Here is a 16,670-nt window from a genome sequence, read left to right on the forward strand (position 1 = left end):
ATATATTTACAAATTTAAAGAATGACCAGACATTTATAATTTTTGAGTACGTGGAATATGGCTTACACAAAATCTCTTTGTTCTGAAAGACTTATATATAAGAAAAAAAACTGTGCTATTTTATCTACTAGACCATTTATGTAATTATAGACTATTTGTGGGTTATTTCTCACTTCTGATAGTTAACAATTTTACGTATCTAATTGGTGTAAAGAGATTGTCATTAATTTTAATTTTTTCTTTATTTCATTAACATTACGTGTCACGTTCGTCTCTTTATATAGCGCAGACTGAGGCTAGATGTTCTATATTTCAGAATTTCAAAGTTTCAATTTCTCAGATAATTAAGTATCGTCACTGGCTGTACAAATTTGATAGAAGTCTTCTTCTATGCGTTAATGCTCGTCACGATCCTGTTAACCGTGTATTTTATTTTGTAATAACCAAAATACAAACATGCAGCATATGATCACCTTGCCCTGATACCCTGGTTTAGTTGCCCAGTAGCGTAGGGCATAAGAAGGCCACGTATAAAATAGGTATTCTGATTAGTGGTTTCGGGATCTCCGCGAGAGGAGACCCTCGTCCTGCCAGCCCTTAATTATACCTCGCCAATTTTATCTCGCCCATTCATATGCACGATTTCAATCATTTTATGAATGAAATTGCGTTTCATTATTTAAAACAGAGATCATATACTGGCAAAAATCATTTTAGCTAGTAACATGCTGCTTAACTTCACTCATGATAGAGAAGATTAATTCAACATTTCAAGAGGCTCGAAAATTTACTTTGCTACTACTAAATCAGTTTTTTCTATGTTTTAATTGTATTAATCCGACTTTAATGAAATTTAGGTAAAAATATCTATGCTTATTTTGCGATTTTGTTTCTACTGTTTTGAGATATTAAAAAAGAGCACACGAACAACATACTTCTAGAGCCATCTAGACCCGGTCTTTCCTATAGTTGTACTTCATCACGTTTTTCGAAAAAAATTAATGTGCGTGCGTGGTCGCATCGGATTTCCAACGTTTGTTTTAAAGTAATCGATACGGTTTAAACGAGCCGGAGTGTCGGCAACACACCAAAGGTATCGATTTGCATCTCTAGAGGTTGATGTTTGATTAATGACATCGCGGCACGAGAGCGTCGGACATCATATTTTTGCAGGGCGTATTTTAGTTACGTCGATTGAAGATTTTAATTTTCGCGGAGAGTCCGCGGAATCGTTGAAGATACGAAAATCATGCCGGGCACAGACCTATCGATCCCGTTCTATGCGCGACGATTATAGGACGGACTGAAGCAGTTCTATAGTAAAGTTGCATTATACGCAGCGAGTCACGGTAATCCCATCGTGTCATAATCCGCCTCACGTCCGTAGAAATCTCAGTGTATCGCTGAGTGATAATCCGCCTGACGAGAATGTTGATCGTGGTGCAATCACCGCTTTGCTTGTCATTATTATCAGCGAGAGCAGAAGGACGCTTTGTGTGTTTATTTTTACGCTTGAGTGCGCCGAAAATATATAAATGCCGATGAAACTCATAAAAATTATATTTGCTTTAAGCTCGGATACTTATCAAAGTAACAGAGCGAATTGGATGTTTTAAATGGAGGTTTTCTTCGTTATAAGATAATCTCATAAATATCCTCGTTACGATTCAATATTTTTCAATTGATTCAGTTGATTAAGTTGATCAACTGATTCAATTTTATCAGTTGATTAAACGTTTTAATCAACACCCCGATGAGTTTCATAACATATTCCGTGTTTAGTAGAAAAAATTGTTTTCTCAGTAATTTTCAAGAGATATACATTTTTTTGCTGAATGTACTCAAAGTTCATCGTTTGCTCACTTTTACTGAAGTTAACCCTTTCCGTAAACTATCATATTTTTTGTGACTTATAGTACAATTTGGGACTAGAATCACGCAATTTTGAACTACCATGTAACTTTGTTCAAAATTAATATTTTATATACTTTTTTTTCCATAGAGGTGCAGGAAAGCTTCAGGTATATAATTAAATATAATAAGATTGAAAGTAACTCTAGTACAAGTAACTCTAGTTATAATGGACAAGCAAGTACACGGAAAAAATTAGTATCCATTTAAAACTAATATACTCAAATTAACAATCATTTATTACATAAGCAATAATATATAATTTTATTAGAAGAACTTTAAAGCCTTAAATTTCAACAATGCTATAATCTTATTTGAATATTATAACAGTCTCATTGTTACTTTGATAATAATAATCGATAATAATACTATTGTTTGACGCATTTAAAAATATCAAATTCTCAATTCAAAATTATGTACTTTCTATTCATGAAAATTATTTATGAATATATTTTTCTTTGTTGAATCATTTAAAATGTATTACTGCAAGTAATTTGTTTTCGTATAACGTTATGTAATCTCATTTTAAGATTTACATGTGAAAATTAAAGAAATTTTCCAAACCAGAAAAATGTTCTTTTTTTCTGTGATACCGTAATAAAAATTACATTAAACTTATAAGAGAGAGCAGCGCAATATAAAATAAAAAACTTGCAAACAGATTTACGCTGTTTGAAAGTTTTCTCGGATTTTTTTACAAGAGTTGGCGAGCGATCGAATATTCACTCGGGTCTCACAGGCTGAATATTGTGCGCAGAGGGTGAAGACACACATGCGCGCGGTATTGATAATAGTTATTAAAATTTACCGAGACCCCACCCCTTCATGAAGATGCAGAGGGGCTTGTTTTCGTGTATCGATCGCTTCCAAAAGGAAACCATATCCTTGATATACGTAATTATAGAGGTCTATTTTCGGCGTGATATTCGCAGCATTAAATATCGTTTATCGGTTTTATTTTCGAAACGAAAATTATGCGACGCGCGAAGTCACTCGTATCTTCTCTCGTGTCTAGCTTCGTGTATGTCGTTGCGTGTCAATGTATTTGAATTTATCCGCGACGGTGTCAGCGAGGGTGTCGTTTAAATGCACATATATAGGGTGTCCCAGATCATTTTCACAATCTCTCGTGAGAACGTAGAGCGGATTGAGATGAATACAAAAGTACCTGAATACAAAAGTCCTGAGAAGAATACAAAAGTCCTGTACCATTTTGCGATATTTGCAATAAATTTCAAGATATTAATTAAAAAAGATTGGTGAATGATCACTCGCGATATGGTAGATGAGCTGCAGTGGCGTCGTCTGCCGTTGTATACTTACACATTAGGTCAAACTGAACAAAAAAGTTCTCTACCATTTTGCAAATGATCACATAGATTTTTAGATATTAATTAAAGAAAATTTGTGCATTATGATACACAATCTTGTAACAATTTTGTTTGATTAATATCTGAAAATCCATTTTGTCATTTGCAAAATGGTAGAGGACTTTTTTGTTCAGTTTGACTTAATGTACAAGTATATAACGGCAGACGGCGCCATTGCAGCTCATCTACCATATCGCGCATGATCACTCACCAATCTTTTTTATTATCTTGACTATTATGAATATCGTAAAATAGTATAGGACGTCCTCACGAGAGATTGTGAAGGTGATCTGGGACACCCTGTACATGCAAACACATAAATACACAACAAACAGCATTCTACTTCCTCCGCGTTCTTTAGCACAGACGAATTTCTGGCCATTAACGTTTCCTAAATAAATCGATTAATCCAAGATGAACCTACGTGTCGACTTCTCAAGCGCGAGTGACTCGAACTTGAGAAAAGAAAAGGGAAGATCTGCGGGCACACTCCATCCATTCCACAATTTCAGCGCGAAATAAAGAAATCATCGATCGCGCGTAACTTCCGGTATTGGACACGCACGTCGAAAGCACTCGTTCGCGCGTTGTTATTTCGTAACAGGAGTCATTAGCATCCGCCCGCGTTAATTAGCGGAAGTTCTGCCATACGTGTATAGGCTCGATGCAGCGGCCGCGCGGGGGTGCCCGGGGGTGGCGGTGGTACGCGATAATGCGCGATACACACGTAGGCAGAGTCTCTCTCCCGTGCTTTTTCCCGCTTCTCGGCGCGTATCGGCGCGTAACGGCGAATTATCCACGGGCTTTTAGCCGCGGTTCCACTGTAGCTCTACCGTGAAATCGGCACGTCCATGACCGAGGTGAGATTTGTCGACGGGCCGAAGACATTGTGAGTACGAATGGAGGGCGCATCGCGTCGAAAACGTCCGCCTTCATCGCGATTGTATTTTCAGATGAGTTATCGAGCGTGTTTCGGGAAACACGAGAACGCATCTCCGAGTTAAAACTCGCAAAGCACAGTAGGGGGGAAGAAGTCGGGAGGCACAATACAGCACGAAACACAGGTTTGTGCTATAGATTTCAAAATTACGTCTACGCGGATTGTTTTACGTGTTATTTTGAAGTAATGTATACATGATTGTGTGGATAATGTAAATTACGTGGAACACTGCAAATTGTATTAAAATGTACTGAAAACAGCAATTAAATTATGAGACAGTTACTTATCTGTACCCTGTAGGTATTAATTATAAATGTAATGTTAAAAAAAGATAACTAGTTGTACGAAACCTTCATTTTATTACGCGACAGATTGGAAACTTAATTCTCTGCAGATAAGAATGTAACCAGAGAATTTTGTGGATTCTACCTTTCTTCGGAAATAACGTTCATAGATTTACATAAAAATTCTGAAGATTATAAAAATATAAACTTTTTTTAGTTAATTTTTTAACAAGTCATACGTTCTTTAAACGGTACTCATAAATTACATATCTTCTACATATTATAGATATCTTATACTGATATCTTATATTATTTTGTCTACACGTAGGCGTAGATTATCCTAATTTACGCGTAAACGTTCAATCTTATTATTAAATATCCAAAACAATTTTATCTTTAACGGAAATTCTCTCATATATAATCTCAAAAAAATTTTTTATAACCAAAAAGAATATTTTCTATGTACAATATTCTTAAAGTTAGAGGAATTCCGTCTTTCATCTGTAATACAAATCTTGTTTTTCATAGAAATTTCTTTTAGTAAGAGGGCATTTTGCTTCAAGTAAATATATTCTTCTTGATTCAAAAGGAAAAATGTAATTAAACATGTTACAAAAAGTTTCATCTCAATATTTTCAATAGTCCTCGAGTTATAAAGGCACCTACAAACAGACAAGTAAAAATACACAAAATTATGGTAGTTCAAAGTTGCTTGAATCTGAGAGACTTAGATTGTACTGTATATTCCAAAAATATAATTAAACGGGAAGAGTTAATCTCTTCTTACGTATAATCTCATCATTAATGCGAACGTTTAATTGAAGACAATGACGTCATTTTTAGGACAAACTTCTTTCTTTAAAGTCGGCTAAGAAGGACGTGTGTGAAATTTATTTATTTATTTATTTAACAGGAGCAAACCCCTTTTTTACATAGTCCAAAAACGTGTTGTAAATATACATATGTATATATAACTGCAAATAAAGCCAACCAGCAAGCAAAATCAACGGGAGGCTTTAATTTAATTTGTATACATAGTTACCAATAAATGATGTAGCTTGTAACAAATATCTAAAAACAGAAAGAAAAATATAAAAAAAAAATGAGCTTTCTGACGTCCTAACCACGTTGCTTCAGACATTTATGTTGTCTGCATAATAACGCTGCGGAAATGTCAACGAAGGAGAACCCATAAAGTTTATTAGTTGTTCATCTATTTAGCAGAAAAAACGGGCGCTTGAAATATGTAGTTATGAGCACACGGAAGAACGCGACGACGATAGACCAGTGACATGTATACGCGTGATCGTCGTGAAAAGAAGACGCTCTAAAGGATATGAGAAATGGAGAATGGCGATGCTAATATGCAGTAGTGATTAGCAAACATGAGTGCTATTTGGATTCTAACTGGCCTAAGTGACGGTAGTTAACGATTAAATATTAACGGCAGCGAGATTCGATAGTGCCGCAGCTCGCGTGCGCGATTGAGAGTATAAATTAACATAAATTAGGTATAATTGTATCCGCAGTTCTGTGAATAGACAGCGCCAAGTGTCTCGTGGACGCGTTTAACGAGTCCGCCGCCGCGAGATTCCGTTTCGTTGAATTTCGTCACATTTGAGTTAGAAAGCGAGAAACTCGCCGTTAGAGTCGCGCCGAGAGAGAAGCGCGAGCTCACGTATGTGCGAAAGTATGAGTACATTAGTACATCAGCTTTTATCAGGGTGCAGCGAATTTTATGGAGATGGAGGAGAACAGTATTCGATTCTACGCCACTGACTGATATATAGACGCTGATTCGGTCCCAATGCACTTAACACCACCCAGCTCTAATGCCATTCTCTCGTCACGAGCGTCCATCCTTGAGAGTCAAGAGACCCGCCAGCTGTTACGAGCCACCGACAAATATCACGGGACGATAAACGTTAACTTAGCCAAAAATGACGTCATTGTCTTCGATTAAACGTTCGCATTAACGATGAGATTATACGCGAGAAGAGATTAACTCTTCTCGTTTAATCATATTTTTGGGATATACAGTACAATCTGAGTCTGTCAGATTCAAGCAATTTTGAACTACCATAATTTTGTTGAGAATTAATATCTTGGACATTTCTTACCAGAAAATAGAAAAGCTTTAGCTATAAAAAATAGTAGCAGGATAAAATCAAAATCTGCAAGCAGATTTACTATTTTGAAAATTTTCCCTTTACAACTATTATGAACTACCGATAAACATCATGGGATGATAAATGTTCACATTAATAATAACATAACACGTTAGAAGAAGTTAACCTTTCTATCCTCATCTAATCATATTTTTTGGGATATTCCGTAGAAATCTCTTTATTTTTTTCCCATTTATTCTCAGATTTCGATGAGATTTCCCTATTAAAGGAAAACTAAGAAGATTCCGACCTGTTTTCCTAATTTAGAACCTGACTTTAGTTAATTTATGGAAAAAGGTAGGACTTTATCTCTTCGGTTTCCGATCAGAAATTTAAATATTTGGCATGATGATAAGTCTGAGCACTCAAATCGGTCCCCATGGGAATCCTTAGATCCGTGCTGATGCTAGAATCGCCCAAGGAAGTCGAAAAAAATTATGTTAGGTAAGGTTGGTCTTACGAATTCCATGTGTGCAGAATTTATCTATGCAATTAGTAGAAGTGCGTGTTAACCTTAAAAAAGCGATAGTTTTATAACCAATGAAACTTTCTCCTAAGAAGCGCGCGTTTAACTCTCTCTATTCTTTTGTGTCAGTTTTCTTTTCATTATCATTTTTTATCCTTACACGCAGATCCAATCTTCATGGAACATTATTCCAATGTCATGTCGATGTTGACCATGTCGAATCGACGAATCATTTTTGATTGAGCAAAGCTTAAGTATGCGTAATATTTGAATTCTACACTGAAATGTATTTTATGTATAATTGTTTTTTTTATATTTAAGTTAAATGATTATTGTATGAATATCCTGCGGTAATCTAAAGCTTCATGTAAACCATATATTTTTACATTATAAAAATATGTAAAGAATAATAGTAGAATAACAGTAGAAAACATTTCAGTTTAGAATCCTTTCTTGTTTTCCTCACTACAGTTCAAACTAATAAAATAATTCAAATATTTACGAGGAATCCGGCTAGTAAGTCTGATTGGATCCTTGTCAGTTTTCCTGGATGGATCCCTATTAAAAATTGAATGTTTCCTAGTCGGGGGTTTTCTAGTCAGATTCTAGCAATAGGTAAAGAAAACAGATCTCTGTCTAAATTTCTGCATGCGCGCACGCGCGGAATATCGTATAATCTATCAGATTCAAACAACTTTGCATTATCATAACTATGTTGAAAATCAATATCTTGGACATATTTTTTCCAGAGATATAGAAAAGCCTCAACTATATAACCGCTACAACCTTATTGGAAATTAATATTTCCGAACACTTTTTCTCAGAGATATAAAAAAGACTCAGCTGTAAGATAGTAGCGCGATAAAATCAAAATCTGCAGACCGATTTTGAAACTTTCTCGAACGCTTTACAAAAGTTAGGGGAGCGATCAAATATTCGTTCGAGTTTCAAAAACCTAACATTGCACGAGTTTCAAAAACCTAACATTGCACCTAACATTGAGGGTTAAGAATACGGAGAGGGTGCTCATTCGCGAGATATTGAGTGTTTTTAGTTTGTCAGCTTATTCTCATCTCGCACGACGATCCATAAGAGCAACCACAATTAATAACAATTATTGAGAGCTGATCGCCTTATCGATGAGATATCAGCAGTTATGAAGCTACGCGACCCGGAAACCCGGTAAGTCCTGCCAAGACTAGCGTCGAGTTTCCGCGAGCGACGGGCTCGAGGATCGAATCTCGTTTCGCAGCATCCGTGGGCTTGCGGAGCTCTCACATGTGACATTAAATCGTCTTTGGCGTAAGAGTGCAGCCGATTGCTGAGCACGGCGATACCTGAGGTGTACGTTGGAGCGTGTAAATCCCATATATCCAATTAGATTCGTATAATCCTCGTATGTTAGCGGAGGGTGTTCCTACCCCTCGGGCCGCAACCCCTCACGGTCTCCGGCGCGGCTTCTCTTCTCCGTGTCCGTGCGTGTCCCGCTGCCGCACGTATGTAGTTGTACATATACGGCTGTGCTCTGGCGCAAGCGCGCATCCCGCTCTAATACTAAAGTACTAATTTATGGGCACACATGAGATGACTATAGTACGCGCTACAGCGCCAGAAAAGGGACTATAGTCTGCGGAGGAGAACAGAAGCGGATGAGGGGGTGGTCGTGGCGGTGGTGCTGGTGCTGCTGCCGCTGCTGCTGCCGCTGCTGCTGCTGCTGCTGCTGTTGCTGATGGTGGTGGTGGTGGTTGGTGGCGGCGGTGGCGGCGATGGTGGCGGTAGTGGCGATGGTGGTGGTGGTGGTGGTGAGATAGGGCGAGGGTATATCGGAGAACACAGAGGCGGGCTTTGCATGCGATATCAATAAATCAAGTCCCCGGGACCCCGGCAGCTTAGGGGGCCACTACGTGGCCAGAATCAACAGCTCATAACGTCGGCTAATAGCTACCCGCGGTGGGGTCGAAGATATTGTCGTAACACCGAGGGACATCTTACCGTCGCAATGGTTGGATTTGGTTGCGCTCTATCGAGGAAAAAAGTGTCATCGCGGCGATGTTGGAGGATGAGAGGGGTAGCGGTCGAACGCACGTTTTGCGATCGCGTAGCATGCGAACGGGAATGCCTTGTTGGTGAATTAATGGGTGGAGATCGATGTGACCTTGTTACTCCTGTGTCCGTTGATGAACGTGCGACTGGGCCGGTTGGTTTTCGTGGAATCATTGGAAACGATCGATAGGTGCAATTCTTCATGAGACGGTAGACAATCCCGTCGGTGGGAAACTCTGTTCGTGCGAAAATTTGACCCTTACACACGGCACACACCTTAATCTAGCACAACTAAAGTCGTTTTCGTCCTCGTTTATTTACATTCCGTAAAAGTATTAATCAAAATCTGTAAAAAATAATAAATATACTTCCAAGTCTGTAGAGCAGAATTATATACAGAAATAATTACAGGTATTTACTTGAGTATTTCATTTTATTGCAAATAAAAGAGATTTATTGTGAAGAGAAACGCAATAGAAACGTAATGAGTTTATACAAAAATTTATTACTTTTCTAAAAACGAATTTAAAAATTTATTCTAGGATTTTCTTGTGTATGTATGTGTGTGTGTGTCGATACTTGAATCTTTAAGAAAAAAATATAATATGATACAACTTGTCAAAAAATATAATTTTGTCAAGAAATATAATTTGATAATACAAAAATACATCATTATTTTAATCAAGAAGCGAATTAAATTTCATTAATAGTTTTAATAGTTTGCGGTACATTAATCTACTATATATGATGAAAATTTTATTAAAATTATTATAAAGATTAGATATAGCTGAATCTTTATTTGTTCGTGATTAAAGACGATATAGAAACCTTGATCACGTAGAAGAGACCAGATTTAAATGGCACCAAGGATATGTTACCTATATGCTTTTTTTAGTATTTATCTATCTAGAAAATAACAGAGTGGATATAAAATTACGAAATCTTTTTAGGACATAGATACATTTCCCTGAATTTCTTTAAAATCGGGATAATATTACAGTTACAATATAGAAAATACAGTTACAATATAGAAAAAAACTGATTTAGTAGTAGCAAAGTAAATTTTCGGGCCTCTCGAAAAGTTGTAATAATAATCTTCATCGTAAGTGTAAGTTAAGCGGTTTGTTACTAGCTAGAATGAAACTTTTCGCAAGTATATAATATAGTCTTTCTGTTTCGAATAATAAAAGTAATTCTCATCTATAAAATGATTGAAATCGAGCATAACCAGACATGTTTGGTTAGTTTACTAAAAATCTTGTTAACTTAAATAATTCGGGTTACTTCAATCGGAATCTCTGGATCGTTCATATTCGACCAGATATTTGATTAATTCAACCAAATCTTTTCTTTTCCGTGCAGGATACATATTTTATATATAGTCTTCTTATATTCTGCACTATTGGGCAACTGGAACTACTATTAGGGCAAGATGGCCAGATTGCTGCATCTTTTTCTTTTGATTTGATTTTGATTTTGATTTTGATTTTGATTTTGATTTTGATTTTGATTTTGATTTTGATTGAAACAAAATATACTATTAACAGAACTGTAATGGTTATCAAGGTATGTAATGGTTACAATTAATTGTAACTTCGAAATTTTGAAATATAGGCCATCTAGCCCCAGTTTTTCCTATAATACAATCAAAAATAAATAATCTACTTATATAAAATCTTTCTTATATATTATATTTAACGTAAAAAGTCGGGACATAATGAAAATTTGTCTTTGTTTTACACTTTGATGCCTTAATTTGGTATATTGAAGTCGTAAACGACCCCATAGCAATCTTTTTGTTACATGAACAGCAATTTACATGTCTACAATGTTTAATTCTCATATTTTCACCAATTATAATTTTTTTAGCGCGCACGGAAAAAAGGTTGAGTTAACTAAATATCAAATATGAACGATCCTGAAATGACGATTGAAATAACCTGAATTCTGTTTAAATCAACCAAAAATCTTGTTAAACTGAAACAGAATTTGGGTTACTTCAATCGGAATTTTTGGATCGTTCATATTCGGTCGGATATTTGATTAATTCAATCAAACCTTTTTTTTCCGTACGTGAATCGAAAGTTATTATTACATTAGTTCGCGAATAATCCAAAATTAAAAATCAGGTGGGATCTAGAATGACTCTATTGTAGGATTAGATTAAGGTTAAGCAACTTTGGTAATTTTAAAGAAGAAACATGGTCAGTAAGAGCTTAGTCGCGGATAGTAATGCAAATAATTTTTATTGAAGTCACGGAAAGATGTATTGTCTGAATGTGGGAAAATGCACATTCGAATATAATATATTCTCATGTTTTCTCTTATTTTGGATCATGTATCTATTGATTTGTTTATATAATATAATTCTTCTTTCTTGTCTTTTTTCTGGGAGAATAGCGACGGTGACAATTGATCTCTTGTTCCGTGCCGCAGGTATGGTTTCAAAATCGCCGAGCGAAGTGGAAGAAGCGCAAGAAGACGACGAATGTTTTCCGGTCTTCGGGATCGTTGCTACCGTCGCACGGCTTGCCTCCTTTCGGAGCGATGAGCTCGGAGTTGTGCGGCGCTGGAATGTTTCACACTCCTGCGGATAGATGGGGAATGGGGACAGGTCAGATATTAATAGGTTTTATTAATAACTAACTGAACGCGAGAAGTGCGAGACAGAAAAAAAATACCCGCGTCCTCTTACGATGATCGGGACAGGAAACGCTGTTTCGATCGTCTTGTATTATTACTCGTATAAGGATCCGATATATTCGCCGCAGTGAAACATTAAAAGTGAGGTTTGTAGCGCGAAGTCACGAAACGTCTCGCCCGATAGTTATTTCTGTAGCTGTTATTAATTTCACGCGTCATTCCGCTTCATAGAAGAAAAAAAAATAAAGAAACGATATTTTTTATAATATTATAATAGTATAATATTGAGGTAGTTGGTCCGTGACAATACTTTCAAGAAGGTAATGGTACCCATTATGATAACACATTATGACAATGCTCGACAAATCTGTGTGCTAAATGTACAAATATGATTTATAATATATAGTTTTGATAGTATCGCACAAGAGTGTCAATCAAACTTAATGTTTAAAAATCTGTAAAAAAATAATCATTTTACGTACTTTAGCGGATAATTAGTTATTGAGCTGGGATTGTTCATGCTAGACATTTATTTGTAAATATATCACATGTATCGATAAACACACATTAAGGAAATACTATAATTGAAAACTAATACTGATGAGAATACTGACTTTCTTTTGTTAAGTTTACGTCATGTTGGTTACACAGAATTACAAATGCTGTTACATACTAAAAGTATGTGCAAGAATGAATTAGAGTATTGCTGAATATACAAAATCTTGCTATATCTTTACATCTGAATTTAGAAGCTTAAAAATATCGGGAAAGTTTGCAGAAAGATATACGTGCTTAGATTTTTCACTAAATATATGATAAAACAAAGCAACATACACCTAAGATCTATATATAGAAGAAATACTAAAAGGGTAGAATGATTTTGTGTTAGTAACGATCATCTCTACGTCATCGACATTTTCGTCACCGATTCCTGTGTCTCTTTAAGGGAATGTTGGAGTCGATGACAAACTCGAACAATATCGATAATGCAGAGACTATCGTCACTAACATAATCACGCTATCCTTTCTTGAATATATTCAATATATTGAATATATTTCTTGAATATACAGAACTTACATTATGTGTGCTATTTTGTTTAACCATATTCAACGAGGAACCTAACCATATATATGTAAAAATTTTTCTGCAAACTTTTTCGATATTCTTAAGCTTCCAAATATAGATACAAAGGTACAAGCAATATTCTTTAAAATGTTTCTGCTTGGAGCAGAACTTTGACACTTTCGGTATGTACAAGCTGTGAAACTTTTGGATTAGGCAAATATTATGCTAACTGACAGTTTGAGATTTTATATTAAGAATTTTTTGTCCGTTTTCGTCACATATCGAGCAATGCTCCTATTTATTTTTGCACTTTCATTGCGTAAAAGCATTTGTAATTATGTGTAACCAATACAACGTAAACTTTGCAGAAAAATGTCAGTGTTCTATTGGTAAAGTTCTCAGCATCCCCTTAATGTACGCTACTGAAGAATATGACGTCGAATTTTTCCGTATTTTCATATATCTTTGACATTTTCACATATTAGTTATAGATCTTTAAAATTATTTAAACGTTCCATCTTTGAAAAGATGTCTAACCAAGAGAGATGTCTAACCACGAGAGACAACTGAAAATACATCGCATATAATATTGTTAGATCCTTACAGATTATCTGTCATATGCTTCAACTGCTATCAGAAATTATGTATTTACACGTCAGTTTCTCGAAAGCTGGACGGTAAAAAATCTTGTAATTTCTTTATAATATTTCTAAATATATCTTTTATCTCTCGTTGTTTCGTTTTAAAGATATTTTTCCGAAACTCTCTCTTGCTTCTTAAAATGTTATTAAAATATGAAAGTATTACTGAAAAATAGGCTTACGGACCAACTATCTCAACTGTGAAATTTTGATGTGATATATTTTTCCGAAACTCTCTCTTGCTTCTTAAAATGTTATTAAAATATGAAAGTATTACTGAAAAATAGGCTTACGGACCAACTATCTCAACTGTGAAATTTTGATGTGATATATTTTTCCGAAACTCTCTCTTGCTTCTTAAAATGTTATTAAAATATGAAAGTATTACTGAAAAATAGGCTTACGGACCAACTATCTCAACTGTGAAATTTTGATGTGATATATTTTTCCGAAACTCTCTCTTGCTTCTTAAAATGTTATTAAAATATGAAAGTATTACTGAAAAATAGTCTTACGGACCAACTACCTCAACTGTGAAATTTTGATGTGATATATTTTTTGTAAAGACACGAATTTATGCGGAACTATTTTAACAACTCATAAATATGAGAAATTTGTATAATTAAATAATTGCATCGCACGCTTCAGTTAACCCTTTATATGCGCATAATTCATGGAACATTCTAGTAACTTTTTTTAATGAAATATTGTCAAAAACATTCTAAATAGTACATTTATAAGGTTTCAACTGCCCAATCTTAAGTGATCCCTATTGGTATCAGTGATACTTAAAAGGTTAATCAATCATTTACAGGGTGTCCCAGACACTCTTCCGCAATTTTTGTGGGAACGTAGAACGGGTTGAGGTAAACATAAAAGTTCTATGGTCTATTATATGTTCTATTCGTTTTGCGATATTTGCAATAATAGTCGAGATATTAATTAAAGAAGATTGGTGCGCGATATGGTAGATGAACTGTAATGGCGATATATACTATTGTGTATATTAAGTCAAATTGAGTAAAAATGCCCTTTATTATTTTGCAAATAACCACGTAGATTTTTAGTTATTAATATTATATTTATGAAAGAAAATTGTTACATAATTGTGCGCGATAATGCACAAATCTTCTTTAATTAATATCTAAAAATCTATGTGATCATTTGCAAAATGGTAGAGGATTTTTTGGTTCAGTTTAACTTAATGTATAAATATAAACGGCAGATTGCACCACCAGATAGTTCATCTACGATATTAAGCGCGCGCGCGCGTGATTATTAATCAATCTTCTTTAATTAATATCTCGAGATTTATTACGAATATCGCAAAATGGTATGGAACTTTTATATTTACTTCAATTTGTTCTCACAAAAATTGCGGAAGAGAGTCTGGGATACCTCGTATATTCTTTTCACTGGATTTATGATTTTTACTCTCGCCTTTCGCGATTCGACCGCGATACGCGAAAGTTCTCCGTGACGGCGGGTGTAATGAGAACGAGGAAACTCGCGGGCGCAGTCATCAGTGGAGGCACCCTCGAAAGCGCCATTTGATCGAGACACATCATCCGCGCGCGTTTATGCAAATCACACTCGCGATTCGCCGTGTCATTTTGTGTACGATATGATTAGCGTCTTGTACGTGCGTTAGCGGACGAGAAAAAGCACAACACACGAGAAGGGAACACCGATTCTCGTAGACAAAGTCGCGACGATGCTCGCCTCCTAATTTAATTCCGCCCGTCCACTGGCTGAGACAGCTGAAATTACTTACGCGTATTAACGGCCCCACGGCTATTCACCGACAGCGTCGGCGACAACGACGACGACGACGAGGAGGAAGAGAGGACGACGACGACGGCACCGATAACCGATCCTTCCCGTTTCTTCGCGTCCCGCACGCGCACAGTCTCGCACTTATATCTATTGTCCTTGGCGTATTCATGGACACTCACCGATCTCCGCAGGTCTCGGCCAACTGCAGAGTGGCATGACAATGAGCAGTTTCGGGCAACTCGGCCAACAAAGCACGGGAAGCCTGGGCTCGAGCCTCAACCTCGGCAATTCCGGACTCCCCATCAACGGCCCATCGCAATCCGTCTACCACACCAGTTACGGAATCAACTCGATCGGTGAGTTATGGCGAATTCCCGCAAGAAGTCATGGGTTACAGTTGGGACAGCTGTTCCACTGCGGTGATCGACGGATAAAATATCATTCGGCGCTCTCTACACGGAAAGGATTCTGTAGTAAAAATTGTTATGGAATTTTGTAGCCGAGGAGTAAATCGGCAGTGACTGATCATCTTTTCATTTCATGCATGCCATTTATCTCTTGGGATTGAAATGTGCTATCAAAGATTTCATATGTTTTTAGCGATACTTAATATATATATATATATATATATATATATATATATATATATATATATGTATAATATATATATGTTTCCTAGTTATTGCTTTGCACTACTAGAAACTACTAGAAACATAGCAAAATTGAAAACAACTTACATGAGAGAAAAAACTACAATATTCTCTTCGCGTCATTTCGATTAAACAAAAAGATTCATATGTTGGGTCAGTACAAAAGATTTGTCATGTTTGTTAAATGAAATAGAACAAAACATTATCCAGTTTTAAAGGATTAATAATTTGTTCGAAGGATTAATAAATTTTAATAAAATCAACAACATCGACTTGATATTTTTTAGATATCTAACAATAGGATTTTCTATTGTTCCTTTTAACATCCAAGCTTCCTATGAGAACTTAATAGAGAAATGACAAATCTTTTGCATCAATCTAATAAATTAAACTTGAAGCAAGCAAGGAGTGTCTATAAATTTATTACATTTAACATTAACTTCTTCATCCATTCTCCACTTCTTCATTCCATTGCCCACGGATCTTTTATTAGGACCTTAACTTAGTTTCCGCCCAAAAAATACTGAGAAAAAGCATTTATTGTAAAAAATGTATTTAAATTATTTCAATGAAAGTATTTTCCATCACTTTCTACAACTTTTTGCCATCTTTCTGGCAACTGGGCGATACCATCTCGATAAAACGATGTTTGTTTCGAAGCAATCCATTCGTCCACCCATTCTCGCACTTCTTCAACATTTCGGAAGCGTGT

General features: G+C 35.8%; 1 protein-coding gene across 1 annotated transcript in view; it reads left to right on the plus strand.

Moving 5' to 3' along the window:
- Positions 1-16,670, plus strand: part of LOC116849496 (homeobox protein orthopedia-like) — a 78,165-nt gene that overhangs the window by 50,051 nt on the left and 11,444 nt on the right. The window contains exons 4-5 of the mRNA XM_032826688.1: positions 11,619-11,796; positions 15,500-15,664. Of these exons, the coding sequence (XP_032682579.1) occupies positions 11,619-11,796; positions 15,500-15,664 (343 nt within the window). The remainder of the gene's footprint in view (positions 1-11,618; positions 11,797-15,499; positions 15,665-16,670) is intronic.

The sequence above is a fragment of the Odontomachus brunneus genome, unplaced genomic scaffold (assembly GCF_010583005.1).
Source record: "Odontomachus brunneus isolate Ranch 3 - 2012 unplaced genomic scaffold, Obru_v1 Obru_scaffold_117, whole genome shotgun sequence".
Classification (NCBI taxonomy): domain Eukaryota; kingdom Metazoa; phylum Arthropoda; class Insecta; order Hymenoptera; family Formicidae; genus Odontomachus; species Odontomachus brunneus.